The sequence below is a fragment of the Malurus melanocephalus genome, unplaced genomic scaffold (genome assembly GCF_030028575.1).
Source record: "Malurus melanocephalus ecotype Western Australia unplaced genomic scaffold, MMel_1.1 scaffold_135, whole genome shotgun sequence".
Taxonomy (NCBI): Eukaryota; Metazoa; Chordata; class Aves; order Passeriformes; family Maluridae; genus Malurus; species Malurus melanocephalus.
In genome coordinates, this window is record NW_026623367.1 from 86,944 (window position 1) to 102,769 (window position 15,826).

The 15,826-nt window shown below is 46.5% G+C and overlaps 2 protein-coding genes across 2 annotated transcripts in view; both read left to right on the forward strand.

Moving 5' to 3' along the window:
* Positions 1–482: 482 nt before the first annotated feature.
* On the forward strand, positions 483–5,285 carry IBA57 (iron-sulfur cluster assembly factor IBA57). Its single transcript, XM_057370852.1, has 3 exons — positions 483–786; positions 1,832–2,175; positions 2,812–5,285. The coding sequence occupies exons 1-3, from the start codon at positions 536–538 to the stop codon at positions 3,201–3,203; spliced, it is 987 nt and encodes a 328-aa protein (XP_057226835.1). The 5' UTR covers positions 483–535; the 3' UTR covers positions 3,204–5,285.
* A 3,128-nt stretch (positions 5,286–8,413) lies between these two features.
* LOC130576320 (uncharacterized) overlaps positions 8,414–15,826 on the forward strand; it is an 18,386-nt gene continuing 10,973 nt past the window's right edge. Inside the window, exons 1-2 of the mRNA XM_057370884.1 lie at positions 8,414–8,515; positions 12,317–12,442. The gene's annotated coding sequence lies outside the window, so the exon portion shown is untranslated. The remainder of the gene's footprint in view (positions 8,516–12,316; positions 12,443–15,826) is intronic.

Below are 15,826 nucleotides of genomic sequence, written 5' to 3' on the forward strand. Positions count from 1 at the left end.
CGATAGCCTCGGAGGTCTTTTCCAGCCGGACTGATTCTCGAATTAAACGAGGAGCAGCCGCTACAGGGAGAGCTGGGCWGGGCAGGGCAGCCCCGGCAGCGCCCACAAGCAAACGGCGGGAGCGGGGGGCGCTTTGGACTGCTCCCCTCGCTCGCTCCAGGCCGGGGAACCGAGGGAGCAGCGGGAGGGCGGCGAGAGGAGTCCCAAATTCTCTTAAAATATCGCGGGGATCGCCAGACCCCGCTCGGTGCCGGGGCGTGGCCAGAGGGGGCGTGGCCATGGCGGTGGGGGCGTGGCCATGGCGGTGGGGGCGGGGCCCGGGCAGCGACTGAGCCTACGGGAGGGGGCGGGGCTGGAAGAGAAGGGGCGGGGCTGGAAGGGAAGGGGGCGTGGTCACTGTTTCGGGGCGGGGCCTGCGGGAGCGGTCCTCGCGGTGTCCCATCCCCGCCAGCAGGGGGCGCCCTGCCCGCGGACACGCACAAGATGGCGGCGGCGGGCGGCGGCGGCGGTGGGGGGAACCTCTGACGGCGCCGCCATGTTGGTGAGGGCACTAACGGCGCCCGGGCTGCGCCGGTGGTGCCAGGGCCGGCGGGGCGCGGCCGCCGCCTGTTTCCCGCTGAGCCGGGCGCTGCTGGGCGTGCGGGGCGCCGAGGCCGCCGTGTTCCTGCAGGGGCTGCTGACCAATGACGTCACGCAGCTGGTGGCGGCGGGCGACGCCCCCCCCGCGCTGTACGCGCACGCGCTGAACGTGCAGGGCCGCTGCCTGTATGACGTCATCCTGTACCGGTGAGACCAAGCGGCGCGGCGGCGGGGGGAGCTGGGCGGGACCATTGCCGAGTGGCGGGGGGTGGCTGCTGTCACCGCCGGGTGACATTTCCGGCTTATCCTACTACATCAACGTGCAAAAAGCGCTTCCATTGTGTGTGTTTGCCATCACCTGCCGCAGCCTCTGTGGGTCACCCCAGCAGAAAAGGCCGTARTAGCCCCACCGGGGGAGATGGATTCCCCATTTGGAGTTTGGGGACTGTGCCCAGGTCTGGGGTCAGGCACAGGAGGGACCTGGAGCTGCTGGAGCGAGTCCAGGGGTGACACGGGAATGTCCCAAGGGCTGGAGCCCCTCTGCTCTGGAGCCAGGCTGGGAGAGCTGGGGGTGTTCCCCTGGAGAGAAAAAGGCTCTGCCAACACCCGAGAGCACCTTCCAGGGCCTAGAGCGGCTCCAGGAGAGCTGGAGAGGGACTGGGGACAAGGGATGGAGGGACAGGACACAGGGAATGGCTTCCCACTGCCAGAGGGCAGGGATGGATGGGATATTGGAAAGGAATTCCTAGCTAGAGGGTGGGGAGGCCCTGGCACAGGGTGCCCAGAGAAACTGTGGCTGCTCCTGGATCCCTGGCAGTGTCCTAGGCCAGGCTGGACACTGGGGCTTGGGGCACCCTGGGACAGTGGAAGGTGTCCCTGCCCATGTCAGGGGATTGGAATGAGATGATCTTTACTGTCCCWTCCAGCCCAAACCATTCTGTGACAGTTCAACACAGCTGAACAGAGCTCCTCCCCCAGCTAAAATTCCCCTCACTGTAGGTAAGGATAGAGAATTCCCCATGGCCAGACCTGTTTCTGTCCCCTGGGAGAGGTGAGGGCACAGTTTGCTGGGAAAGAGCACAGCAGGAGGCTGAAAGAGTTCAGTTATTACACCATGGGGAGGTGGGTGCTGCTCCCTGTRTGCCACAAAACTCCCCAGATTTCTGGATTTGCACCAGGATCCTGATATAACAGCTCCTGCTGCTGTGGGGTTTTTTTTTTTCCCTGACCTTGGGCATGCTGCTTTTTTTAGGCTCCACGGGAGCACAGCAGAGGAGCCTCACATCCTGCTGGAGTGCGACAGCAGCGCGCTGGATTCCCTCCARAAACACCTGAAACTCTACAAGATCCGCAGGAAAGTCACCATCACTCCCTGCCCTGACCTCTCCCTGTGGGCTGTCATCCCCGGGGAGCAGCCTGGGGACACCAGTTCCCTCCCAAAATGTGCAGAGCAGGCTCTGCTCTTAACTCCTGACCCCAGGACACAAGTCATGGGCTGGAGACTGATCGCAAAGAAAGGAGCAAATCTGTCCGAGATTATCCCTGGGAGTCAGGTTGGAGACGTTCAGGATTACCACAGGCACAGGTATAAACAAGGTAAAGCCAAATCCTGTTTTGCACTGTGGATTTTGGGAGTCCATACATTGATACAAGGCGGGAATAAACTATAAAACCTGCATTGCTATGTTTTAATGCATTTAATTTGTTAAGAAATACAGGTATAAATTGCTACTTGGAGTGTTAAAGTGATCTGGTGCTTATAATTTTGGCAGTTTGGGTATAATTTTCTGTTACTCAGATTATGGGGATTGGTCAGGAATGCTAAAAGAAAGCCAGGATTATTCATTTTCTTAGAGAGAAGCTGCTGTGGTTTGAGTAATTTTGACTATTTTGGGATGACGCACAGCTCCGGTGTTTTGCTTGTTGCTGAGAAAGGAAAAGGAAACACCCACATCCGGTTTCCTAAAAATTTTGTGGCTGGATTTGCCAAGTAAACTCTGAGGCCAAGGGGAAGGCGTTTGATTGGAGAGGAATCTTGGTCTTGGGAGCCCCAAATGATTTTAGTGTGTCTGTGCTGATAAAGGATTAAATTAATTAGCAGAGCGAAAGGTGATGGTTTTGTGCTGAAACTGTGATCCATCAGGTTGTCAAAATGAATTGATAAAGAGTCAAACAAATCCAAGCACAGTTCTAACGAGGAGAATTTACCTCTTGGTTTTGTTCTTGTGTCAGGAATTCCCGAAGGTGTGAAAGATCTCCCACCTGGAGTCGCCCTCCCTCTGGAATCCAACCTGGCCTTCATGAACGGCATCAGCTTCACCAAAGGCTGCTACATCGGGCAGGAGCTGACAGCCAGAACCCACCACATGGGYGTCATCCGAAAACGCCTGCTGCCCGTCTCCTTCCCCGCCCCCCTTCCCAGCCAGGGCATTCCCGAGGGCGCTGAGATCCTCACCGAGTCGGGAAAGCCCGCGGGCAAGTTCCGTGCMGGGGGAGGAGAGCTCGGGATAGCCCTGCTGAGGCTGGCTCATGCCARCGAGCCGCTCTGCATAAACCTGGGAGGGGACAAAGTGCCCCTCAGTGCCAGCACACCCGAGTGGTGGCCCAAAGCTGCTGCCAAATAGRTGAGGAAGCACCGTTTGCCTTAGGGAGGGTCTGGTTTGTGTGGGGATTTGGGAAGGCTGGTGTTTGTGGTGTTTGATGGGGAGTCATTCAGGATTCCTCAAATTGGGACTGAACAGCGGGAACCCAAAGCTACRGCRGTCACTGGGCTGGATCATCCACCRAGTGCTGTGGAGAGACAAATCCAGSGAAATACACCTTTTCCCGAGGGTAATCCCCTTATTTAGGGGTACCACAGGTTGTTGGGTTGGTCCCTATGTATTTAGGGGTTGCCACTTGTTGTTGGTTTGGACCCTGGATGGATTTCCAGGCTGACACCCTGACTGTGCTCCGTGTGTGTTCCAACTGAAGCAACGGGATCAGGAGTTAGTTTCCCTGTTCCATGCACTGAATTTTTCTGTTCAGAATAACCATTCTGTGATTTGTTGGTTTTTTGGTTTTTTTTTGTTTTGTTTTTTTTTTCTTTTGCGTGGAGTTCGTGCTGCTCTTATTAAAATGTATTCTCAGGCTGAAGTTTTTTTGCTGTAATTGCTCCTTGCATTGAGCTTCCCAAACTTGCTGATGGGGCTGGCGTTTCTTCCCACCACTGGAATTGTGTTCAGGAAGAGGAACACCTTGTGCTTCATGTGTCAGACCTTGATTTTAACCCATCCCAGGTGAGAAAGGTCTCAAACTGTCCACCTGCAGTTGGAGTTTTCTCCATCCACCACCCCTGAGGGTTTTCAGAGCAGCCCAATGCCTTGGCATTTCTTTGYTTCCTGTTTCTGGCTGCCAGCACTCCTCTGCTTTCCCAATTTTCCTTCTTTCTGCAGTCACCATATTACTCCTGCTTCCAAAGCCAGCCAGCTCCGTGCCTCCTGACCCTGCCAACGTGCAGTGATTTATAGGATCCTKTTTATTTTTGTATTGCAATAAATCCATTACACAGAGTCACAATGAGAGAGGTGCCCAGGTGAGATCCCATTTTGACCAAAAAAAAACAACTAACATGTGCATGAACATTTTCAACAAAACCCGTCCAAAATCACATTCTGCCTCTGTTTCAGTGTTACTGTGAAAGGAATTTGTGAAAAATGTTGATATTGATTAAAACTTTATGGTTGCTGTAAAATGATTCTGTGGAATACCTCATTAATTATTGTCTGTGATTTAAATGTCACTCACCTGAAGGGAAGATGCCTTTTATTTGCCTGGTGTGAAGACACATCGCAGAATAAATGCTTTTTCAGTTGCTTGCTGACAAGAACCATGCTTTGGACTGTTGGTCAGGTGAGGGATTGCTCACAAAGTCTTTCTGCTGGGAAAATAAATGAAACTGGATCCTGCAGAGGCACAAAGGCAAGGCTGTGCTGCCCAGCTTGGCCAGAAGCAGCTTTTCCTCTCTGCCACCCATTGTGCAAAGCCTGCTYAGAATGGTTTTATTGTCCTGGGGTGAGCAGGGCCTGAACAAACACTGAATAAACTCCTCTGTTTGGGGAAGCCCTGAAACTTTTCTGCCTTAGCCACACGTTTCTTTTGTCTTTTTCATGGTGTTTGAGAGGCTCTTGTTGCCAGCAGCTGCAGGTGACACAGGGTTAGACACGAGAGAAGGTGGTGCTGAAATGGTGTTTGATGGTTTCTGGAAAAAAAAATGTAGAAATGGGGGAGAGGAGCCCCAATCCATATTATCCTTAAWTTTTTTATTCTCCCTCTCCACCATTCATGATTTTAGTTGGGTGAATTCTGGCTGGAAGGTGCTGGAGTTGATTTTGTAGGGTTTTTACCTCTCTGAGCYGTGCAAYTGTTAAGGCTGGAAAAGACCTCTTGGATCATCAACTCCAAATTAACCCAGCACTCCAAATCCACCACTCAGCCTTGTCCCCAAGTGCCACATCCACACATTTTTGGGACATTTCCAGGGATTGTGACTCCTTAGCTTCCCTGGACAGCCTGTTCAGGGTGTGACCTTTCCAGTGAGGAATTTTTTCCTCAACATGGACACGGTGGCYGGGGGGGCCTCTCAGGTGACCTGCTCAGATTCCAGCTCAATCCAARCAGCTGGGAAAAGTGGTCTCTTCTTGATCCTCTTTTTCTGTGTGTTTCCCCCTCTCTGCCTCAGTTTCCCTGTCCTTGAGTGGGATAAGCACTTGGAATAGCTCARAATCCCAATGGGATAAGACAGGAGTCACTGGTAGAGATTGCAGAGGAGAATACAATAAATGCTTTGTTTCAGGAAAAAAAGCTTTCATCTTTTATTCTGCCTTTCTAATTTCTTTTTTACATTTTTTTGGAGTGATGCTTGTCTTTATTGTTGGGTTTTTAATCTTTCCCGTCATAGTAAAATGCCAGGAAAAAAAGTTGTCTTGGTGTGGTGAGGAGTCCAGAAGAATGACTGATAATAATTCAATCTATTTTATATAAGTATAAATAAATATAGAAACATAAATATATATATAGTGTATATATATATATATATATATATATATATATATATATATATACATACTGAGTTATTAAAATCACTGCAATCCCCTATTAAAAACAGAATTACTCACTGAAGTTCACACTGCTGTGTCCAGGGAAATTTTGTGGGAGAGCTGCTTCAAGTCAGCAACTTCAAAAAGCCCTTACTAATATTTGTAGCTCAATATTAATATTTTGAGCATGTTTTCCTGCTGTGGAGACAGCACTAAACCCTTTGAGGCTTTCAGGGAGTGTCCAAATCCTGCCCAGATCATAGCCACAAATGGGATTTATTCCTCATGGCTGCCTTGATCCTGCTTTTCCACAAGACTCAGTTTCTCCAGGGTTTTCAGGGCYGGAAAATTTGGCAGCTTTCATCCCCCTTTCCCAACAATTCCTGCTGCTTTCAACCCTTTCCCTGCTTTTAGGTAGACTGTGAGCCATTCAAAGAAAAATATTGTGGGTTTTTTTTTGCTGTAACACACTCTTCTCAAGCCAGTGGAAATAATWTATGCCTCAACTGTTTTTGTGGGTTTGTGTCTGGATTTCCTCTTTTTCCCTCTGTCTCATCCAGGCCAAATGAATGTGGAATTCTGCTGCCTCCTCCCACCTCTAAAATCAGAGTTTGGACTTCAGTGCTCTGCTGCCAGAATGCTGGAAGTGTTCAGGCTTTCTGTTTTCCTTCATCCCTGCTTGAGATTTTTTATCTTTTCAGGTTTGAGGGGGGAAAAAAGAAGGGGAAATGGGTATAAAAGCTTCCTGTCTTGAGATTTTACCTTCTTATTCTCCAGTTGTGCTGACATCAGGCAGCTGGAGGAGCTGGAGGGTGACAGTCGCTGTCTGGGAATGTCATTGGAGGTTTTGGGAGAGAAACCCAAGGGGGAACAGCAACACAGCCACAAGGATTGAGGTTTTTAGGGAGAGCTGACCTCATTTCCTACTTAGTGCTGTGCCAGAAAAGCTGCAGAAAAATTTARTATTTGGAGAAGGTTGTGTGCTGTGTGCCACACTCATTCTGTTTTATCAGTGCAACTTTATTGTTCATATTTTGAAGTTTAATTTAGATGACTTAAATAAATGTATGTCAAGGGGCAGCTTTTGTGATTTTTTCCCCCTTTTTTATGTGACTTTTTCCTTTTAAATTTAGTTGGATTTGTCACATTCTCTTTTTTCCAGTCTCCAGGTTAATAACACTTGACTGATGGTGGACTCTACTTCCCAGCAGCTCCACTGTATTGCATTTTAACCAGGTTTGCTGTCATTCCCTTCAGAAAGATCAAGGTGGCTCTATTTGCCATTTCCATTGTCTCTGGATACATTTTTTTGCTTAAATTAAATTACATTTTCCCATTCTTTTTTGTAGGACTAAATATAGGGTGACGTGGGGGGGGGCTGTCAGGATTTATAAGCTGAGCTAAAACAAAGACCTTTGGAACAYAATGATTTTATTGAGGGAAAAATGTTTAAAAAGTGATAAAATTGAACTGTCACTGAGATACGTGAAAGAGGGGAGAAGGCAAGTCAGCTTAGCATGGAAGAAAGCCTTTAATGAAAATAAAATTTATTTTTAATTCTTTTTACAGCGCTTGATTTCTTTTTCATGKTTACACAGCTGGGATGATCCCACCTTCAGCAGGGACACAAGAACAGATGTGCCACCACCTCCAAAAAACATTAATTCCAGTGAATTATTGGAGATGCCAAAGCGTCAGATATACAAGAGGGGTAGAATCCTTYTACTATCAAACATGATATTGTTATTGTATCTTTCTAATAAAAGCAATTAAAATTTCCTCACTGGGTTGTGCTTCCTGATTACAGCTTAAATAGTTTTGGAAATATCAATATGTGTAGTATATTAATATATAAATATAGTATATATACACTAATATATATACTAATTATATCTATACTTTTATATGTGTGTAATTATATAAATACAGCATAGTATATATACACTAATATATACTAATGTAAAAACTAATACATAAATACTTTTATCTATATATAAGTATATAAATACATATAAATGACTATACACACTAGTATATATATTTATGCACATGTACTTTCATTCATATACTTTTATATTTGTATACTTTTTACTTATCTACTTTTATACTGATATTCTGTAATATATACTTTTACACATATATACTTTAAATATATATTTGCATCTATATACGCAAATTTTTATTTATATACTTTTATTTATATACTTTTATAGATATATACTTTAAATATATATACACATACATATATACATTCTATTATAGATATAATTTTACATATATACATTATATACATACTTTTACACTTACATGTATCCTTTTACACTCACATTTATGCACTTTAAATATATATATATAAATATATATACACAAATATATTTATATATATACACACATATATATACATATGTAGACACAGACTTATGTATATACTTTAAAAAAATATGTACACATTTACATGTAAATACAGAATAGTGATCACCTGAGCAGAATTTCCTGAAAATTGCTTCTGCTATTTGAGAAGGAGAAGCGGCATTTCCAACCCGCGCTCCTTTCCCATCTGGGGAGCGTTTCCCGATTAAACTCAGCTCAGCTGCGCTTTCCAGGCGGTGCCCATGAAACTCCGTGGGAAGGGGGAATCCTAAACCTGGGATCCGAGGGAAACAAAAAAGACTCCAATTCCCAGAGTCCTTTCCCATCCTGGCACTGCGGTGACATCAGGCATTACATGGCTGGGACTRGCTGGGGAGCGACAGCACCAGAAATGTAAGCTCGGCTTTTCCCCTTCTCCAGCGGGGCCTTTCTGCAGCCGAACCGCAGCGGGCAGGGCAGGACCGGCAGCGGCCGAGGAGCTCGGAAGGGTGTGTGGCTGAAAGGGGCAGGAGGGGACATCGCGGGACAAAAGCCAGCGCAGTTCGCCAATGCAGTTTGGGGACTCTSGGGTTGCGCTTTCCCTCSCGGGGCCGCTCCTCGCCCGCCGCCCCAAATCCGCCGCTTCTCCAGCGCTTTCCCGCTGCTTTTGCCTCCGTCCCGCGGCTCCAGGGGGTGGAGGAGACGCTTTTCCATAGCCTGGCAACAGAGTGCGTGTAGTAACTGAGGTGTGGAGCGGGGTTCCCCGCCGAGGGGACGGGAGCGACGCGGTGGCACCGGCGGGGACGGCTGCGGCTCCTGCCGGGCGCTCCCGGCTCCTCCCGGCTCCTCCAGCCCCTCCGTCCCCGCTGGCCTCTGCCGGGGSCAGGAAAAGCAGCCAGGGAATGGCTGGTGGGAGCCAACAGCTGCGCAGGTTTGTCTTGGAGCAAGTTGGCTCTGGCTGCGGGGTGAGGGTTCTGCGCGGTTCTGCTCTCCGGGAGGGATGCTCGGGGCGCCGGGAGGATGCTCGGGGTGCTGGCAGCGATGCCGGTGTTTTAGACAGCTGGAAAACCACCCAGGRAAGTGATTTCTGCACTGTAATGTTGGCTGAGGTTGTTGTGGTTTACAGTAAAGTGTTGCGAGTTACTCTCTCGGTAGTGCACAGTGATTTCTCGGTGCTTTGCAGCTCACTGCGATTGTGGGCGCCTGACAAAAATCATGTTTCTCCTAACACAAGTATTTTGTGGTGCAGAGCACCGGAGTCTCCTACCAGGAGATTTAAAAAGTTTTTTCCCAAAGTGAATGGGAAACTTGTGAATGCTTGCTGCCATCTTCTCCCTGAGAAGTGTAGTAACTTATCCACCGGGTAATTAAACAATTAGAAACTCCTCTATTTCCCTTTAGAAACGGTTTAGATCTCTGAGGTGACATTTGACAGTGTTTTGCTCAAATCTGTAATCCTGAGGATGCCTTTTTAGTACTTYGACAAAGTGAGGAGCAGGTCAAGTGGGAAAAGTGGCTTTATATCCAATCTGAGGAGTCTAATGAAATTAAGACACAAACCTCTTTGTAATACTTAGTGTGTCCTGATCCTTGTGCAGCTGATTGAAAAAAGTTCTGTTTATTCGGCCACATGTGCCAGTTTGTCACTTCAAACTGTGGTTTCTGCACATTCAGCAGTGGGTAATTCCAGCRTCTTTGTGTGTTTAAAAATATATTTGGAAAGACATTTTGATTTAGTGGAGTTTAAACTGTGCTGGATAGGCCATCTGTCAGAATGGATCTGGAGAAACATTTTGTAACTCCAGCTGGAATTTTACGTTCCTGAGCCAAAAGGTTTCTAATAGTACCAATAATTCTGTTTTACAGTGCAGGATGTTATCTACAAATCAGCACTTGAGGTGCCTTTGGATTATTTGACTTTAAAGCGAGTGGGAGTCCAGTAAAAACTCGTTACCTGTTTGTTTAATATTCCCTTGTGTTTCCCTGGACTACCAGGAGATAATGGAGTGGGACACGTGGTAGGAATTGCAAGTGAAGGTGAATTAAATTCCCTTATAGTTCCATGGGGCCTGCATAAAAAAATAAAATCTGAAACTATRGAGTAAGTGCTTTGGTTATTTTTACACACAAAAGTACTTAGAAATAGTGGGACTGGTGTGTTCAGAGTGCTTGTRGTTTTGGACAACAATTAAGGGTGTGCAGAGCTATAAAAATCTATAATTGAAACCAGAATCAGTAATTTTTTTAAAATAGTTTAATTGAGTTGCAGAGCAGGGCTTTGTTTCTAAACTACCTGCTGGCAAATTATTCCTTGTATTATTATTTTTTTTAAACCAAGCAAGAAGTTCAGTCAGTGGGGAGTTTATGAATGAGAAATTTGAATATAAATGTTGCTGAAATGTTCTGTGTGTTTGGATGGGGGTTTTTGGCTCAGGAAAAAGTACCTGCCAAAGGTGCCAGTGCATTGTTTCAAGGATGGAACTGAGGAGCAGAAATTGGAATTGGAATCTCTAATCCCAGAAAACTTTCTGCCATGTAGCTTTGGAAAGCAGATAGGCTTAAATATAAAATAAGTCCAAAAAAAAGGTGTGTTAGAGAGAAAGGTGGGTCTTTGAACTTTACACCTGATTCTGGAAACTGTAGTACAGGTGGAAATTTTTAGGCCTTCCCCATTATCTCCCTGAAATGCTGAGGTGATGTTTGAAATCACCTTTTTATTTGCCAGTGGTCAGAAAGCTCCTATTTGTCCCAGCCCATAAAGGCAAAGTGACAGCCACGGGCAGTCAGCACTGATAATCCCATTTTTTCTGAAGGAGGCTGRAGCACAGGGGCAGCACTCAGAGCTGCTCTGAGCACCTGTGTAAATTCTGAGCTTCKCTTGGACTCTCATGTGGGTTGTGAGACCTGAAAGCAGCACCTGCAACACTTTGGGAGTTTCCCATGATTTCAGGGAGTTCCTGTTTAGGGAGATTGATGGATTGTTCTTTAGGATATCCATGGGTGCTCTGTGAAACCCACTTTTAAAGTTGCAGACAGTTGGGTTGTGCTGTAGAGGTAATGATTAGCCAGATCAATAATGGGTATTATCTAATGTGTATTATYGTTACGTGTGCCTGGGCAGGAGAACAGCTGATAAATGAAGGAGTKAAGAGTGGTGAGATCCCACAAAGCAAAATCCAGGTTGGACATCAGCTGGGGCAAATCCTCAGTGCTGCAGTTCAGGAGTTGGGGTGGATCAGCCACGGTGGGATGTGGGMATGGTCTGACATCCCCTCATTCCTTTAGGACAGGAGAAGCTGCTCTGTCAGGTTTYAATTTATCTCAGTGTGGCTAATGCACATTTTATCTCAATTTATCTGACCATAAAAGCTGTCTTTCCTCAGTCAGAGCTTTGTGCCAGTGAAGGGGAAGCCTCAGCTTTGGACAGGGTGTTGGTTCGCTCACCTGGGACGTTCTGCTGTGTCCTGTAAGGGTCACACAGGGGACAGCCACAGCTGGACACTGCCTTGGGACAGGGGAGGTTGTGCTGCAGTGACTCAGAGTGAGGGGAAGGATGCAGAGGGCACGGGGAAGGATTTTGGAATCAGAACCAGCACCTGGAGCTCCTGGGAACATGGAATTGTTAAGGTTGGAAAAGATCTCTGGGATCATYGAGTCCAACCATGTGGCATATTCAGATCACTTTTTGAACACTGTGGTGGTTCCACCACTTCCCTGCCATCCTGCTMCAATGCCTGACCAACTTTTCAGGGAAGAAATTTTCCCCAATATCCAATCTAACCCTCCCCTGGCCCAGCCTGAGGCCGTTCCCTCTCCTCCTGTCCCTGTTCCCTGGAGCAGAGCCTGACCCCTTCCCAGCTGCCCCCTCCTGTCAGGGAGTTGTGCAGAGCCACAAGGTCCCCCCGGAGCTTCCTTTGCTCCAGGCTGAGCCCCTTTCCCAGCTCCCTCAGGAATTCTCCAGCTCCATCCCCTTCCTGGCCATGCTCCAGCCCCTCAGGATGTGCTGTCCCAAGGGGCTCTGCTTTTGTCACCATGGTTTGGGGATCTGTGGCAGTGCCAGCCTTGCCTTTGCCACTGACAGATTCCGAGTGTGAAGATGGAGTGGAGCCCCTGAGGCTTTCCCAGTATCCCCCAATATCCTCTTCTGGGATGGGATGGCACTGGAGGAGCCCTGAGTGTGTGAGATGGGGACACGATGGGAAGAGCAATGAGGGTGAGCTAGAAAAGAGTTTCATGCATAAATACAACTTTGACAGGTCTGGTAACTGTTCTCTCTCTTTTTTTTTTTTTTTTTAATCGTTTTTAAACAGGAGAAGCTGGTCCTTAGGGATCTGATTCCTGCCTGCACGCAATGCTGCACGCTCCAGAGGACAGAACCTGGGTGCTGATAACAAGGACATGGTCCCAGTGCCACCCCTGGGCACTGCCAGCCACAGGTGAGTCCAAAACCTGAACTTTCTCAGGGAAACAGAAATGCCAACTTGTGTGAGGTGTTTGTTTTATAGTGGATAACCCCATTGCATAAAAACCTCAGTGCCTGGAGGGAAAGTTGCATCCCAGATGGAGCAGCTTTCCCTGTTGGTGTCAGGACAGGAGAAAAATCCTCACATGCTCTTTGTGTCTGTGAGACTCACCACCAAGTCCTGAGCAACTGCTGGAACTTACCATGGACCCAAAAAAAAAAAACTCCAAAAAATCTTTGTGGGACTCACCACCAAGTCCTGAAGAACAACTGCTGGAAGTTACCATGGACCCAGAAGTCCCCCCAAAAATTATGAGTATTTAGATGTTCATGTCAGACCAAAATAAACAAATGGCCCATTGGTCCTTGAATGTTTTAATTGTAATTGTTCTTAATTGGGCAACAAAACCCAAATATTGAACAAGCACCTCATAAATGGATTTATTCCCCCCCACAGCCCACCTTAAAAGGTGCTTTTTTAGAGTGCTTTTGAYCCAGCTGAGAGGGGTCTGACAGACTTGATTCCTTTTCCTCAGGATAAAGTTCCTCRATTCTTTTGACTGCTGAAAAGGAACATTTCCCTTTGCTGCTGTACCAAATCTTTTGGATGATGTGAGTTCAGGATTTAGAAGGAAGTCTCCAGTAATCTGCCATTTTTATGGTTTTATCCCTGATATTAAGAGATCTGAATAACTGACCTATTTTCCCCCCTGAATTTGGGTTTTTTACATATCCATGTTGCCTGTTTTCTTCTGCTGCTTCATTTCCTGGGTAATCAAAAAATTATCCAAAATCCAAAATCTCAATTTAGGGGTTTCTGATTTTTTTTTTWWAWTTTTTTTTTTCACCCACTKTTTCAGAGGATTCCAAGGTATCCTGAATGAGTCAGGCAGTCCCAGTGTGTTGTAGGTTAAGATGTCTATAGGTGGGAGTTATTAGAAATCTTATAAAAACCCCAAAACAGTGCTTTTTTTTCTGTTTGCTTTCTCCTGCCAAGAAACAAAACCCAAGAAATAAACAGGAAATGTTTATCCTGCTGAAAAATYAGAGCAGAATGCCCTCAGTGTGGATGTGATAGTGCTGCAGTGCTGCTGTTTCCTGTTATCAGGGATTTTCTTGCAGTGCTGTGGAGCAGTGAGATCCTGCAGTTTTGGGATTACTGGCTGTAAAAAGGTTAATTTCAATGCATTTTGGAAAATCAACAACTCTGTCAGATGGGACTTTATTTCAGTGAAAGCAGTTTCTTCTGGTTGTACAAAGAAGCAAATATTTAGCTGTGATTACATTATTCTTCAGTTTATAACTTTTTAGAGAATTATGAGTTTGATACAAGCCACAAACTCTTTTTACCTCTAAAGAGGGAGAAATTCTGCCCTGTGAGGGTGGGGAGGGGCTGGGATGGAATTCCCAGAGCAGCTKTGGTGTCCCTGGATCCCTGGCAGTGCCCAAGGCCAGGTTGGATGGGGTTGGAGCACCCTGGGACAGTGGGAGCTGCAGGTCCCTTCCAGCCCAARCCATTCTGTTTTCATCCCCCAGACGCCCATAACATTGGCAGAATTTAGGATTTCTCTATGAAAATTCCTCAAACTGCTTCCAGGCTGCCTGAGTGTCCTGCCAGCAGCTCCTGGCACCTCACAGTAACAGTCTTGAACTGCTTCCAGTGCTTTGCTGGGCAGCACCAGGAACAAAACACTTCCAGTAAGGAGAAATAATGTGGGAGTGTCCTGCTGTATTCCCAGTGCTGTGGGGTGTTTGCAGAGGGGATTTTTTTGGGGAGGATCTCTGTTTTTAGCTGCCCATCTCAGGCAGTGCTGGGGAGGCAGAAACCTCTGTGTGCAAAATGTGTCTCAGATCCTGCTGGAGTGGGGGGATCATCCTTTACTGAACTGTGGAGTTTTCTTGCAGGTCACAGAATCCAAGATTGGTTTGGGTCAGAAGGGACCCTAAAAATGGTCCATCCCACCCCTGCCATGGGCAGGGACACCTTCTGCTCTCCCAGGGTGCTCCAAGCCCTGTCCAGCCTGGCTTTGGACATTTCCAGGGATCCAGGGGCAGCCACAGCTTCTCTGGACACCCTGTGCCAGGGCCTCCCCACCCTCACAGGAACAGCTTTCTCTTAATATCTGATCTAAATCTCTCCTTTTTCTCTCTCACGGGTACCACACCAATACTAATTTCCAATAGCTTTAATACAATTTAATTTCATCTTTATTTATACTTGAAATATAATATTACACTGATGAGGTTGTGCTCCAATATTTCTCCTTAAATAAAAGAAACTTTGGAAGAGCATCTAAGTACGAACAATTGCTTGAAGCTTTTGGAAATAGTGAATGCTTTTGGTGAATACTTTTGTTTGCCTGCTCCTCAGCTGTTTGAGTGAAAAAAAAAAATCATCCTAGTAGTGTATCTGGGGTTTAGATGTGGTTTTTTATTGTTATTTTGAAAGGTAATTTATTGAGACCAGTGGCTTTCCTAGGATTTGAAGGGGAATAAAGTAAAGGCCTTACTGAAGACTGTAGGATTTGTAGTTTGAATTATTTTCTTTCTTTCTTTTTTTTTTATTTTTTTAGAGGCAGTATTTAATTATTTGGTTTTGCAGTTTGGAATTCTGAGTGTTTCAATCCCAGTTTTTCCTGTTCTTTTTTCCTGCAGCTTTGTTAGTAGCTCCCATGTAAATCCCCCAGGAGGATTTATGTTTGACTGGGTGGAAGGACAGGCTCCAGTGTTTTGGAAGCACTGAGCCTTATCTAGGGTACATGAAGTACCTCTTCTCCTGATCTTTAGRCACATTGTCCTGCACAGCTCACATTAGCAGTGATTAATGGCCCTGGAAATAAAACATAAATCCATTCGTTACAGATCCTATTTTTAATCTGGGCAGGAGTATTTTATGCCCTCGCCAAACAGCAGGGATTTCTCTCTGGGTACTCCTTCCTGGTAGCCCAGACAGGACCAGGGGCTGGGCAGTGCCGTGGGCTTGTTGATCCTGCTGAATTCTGATGGAATTTTGGCATTTATGGATCCTAAAGGATCCTGTGTTTGTTCAGGAGTCATTTATGGCAGAAAGTGAGGGTCCCACCCTGCTCCTCTGCTGCAGGGTCAGGCTGGACCTGTGTGAGTGGTTCTTGTGCCTGATTTATTGATACAAATAGTGACAGTGTGTTTGTGTGGATTTTACAGCTGCAGGGTCAGGCTGGACCTGTGTGAGTGGTTCTTGTGCCTGATTTATTGATACAAATAGTGACAGTGTGTTTGTGTGGATTTCACAGAATATTTGTGTGGCCTCTGCAGGGTTCTGGTACCTCTAATTCTGTTATTTAATGGASGTTTCCTGGGATGTGTAAAACCAGTTTAT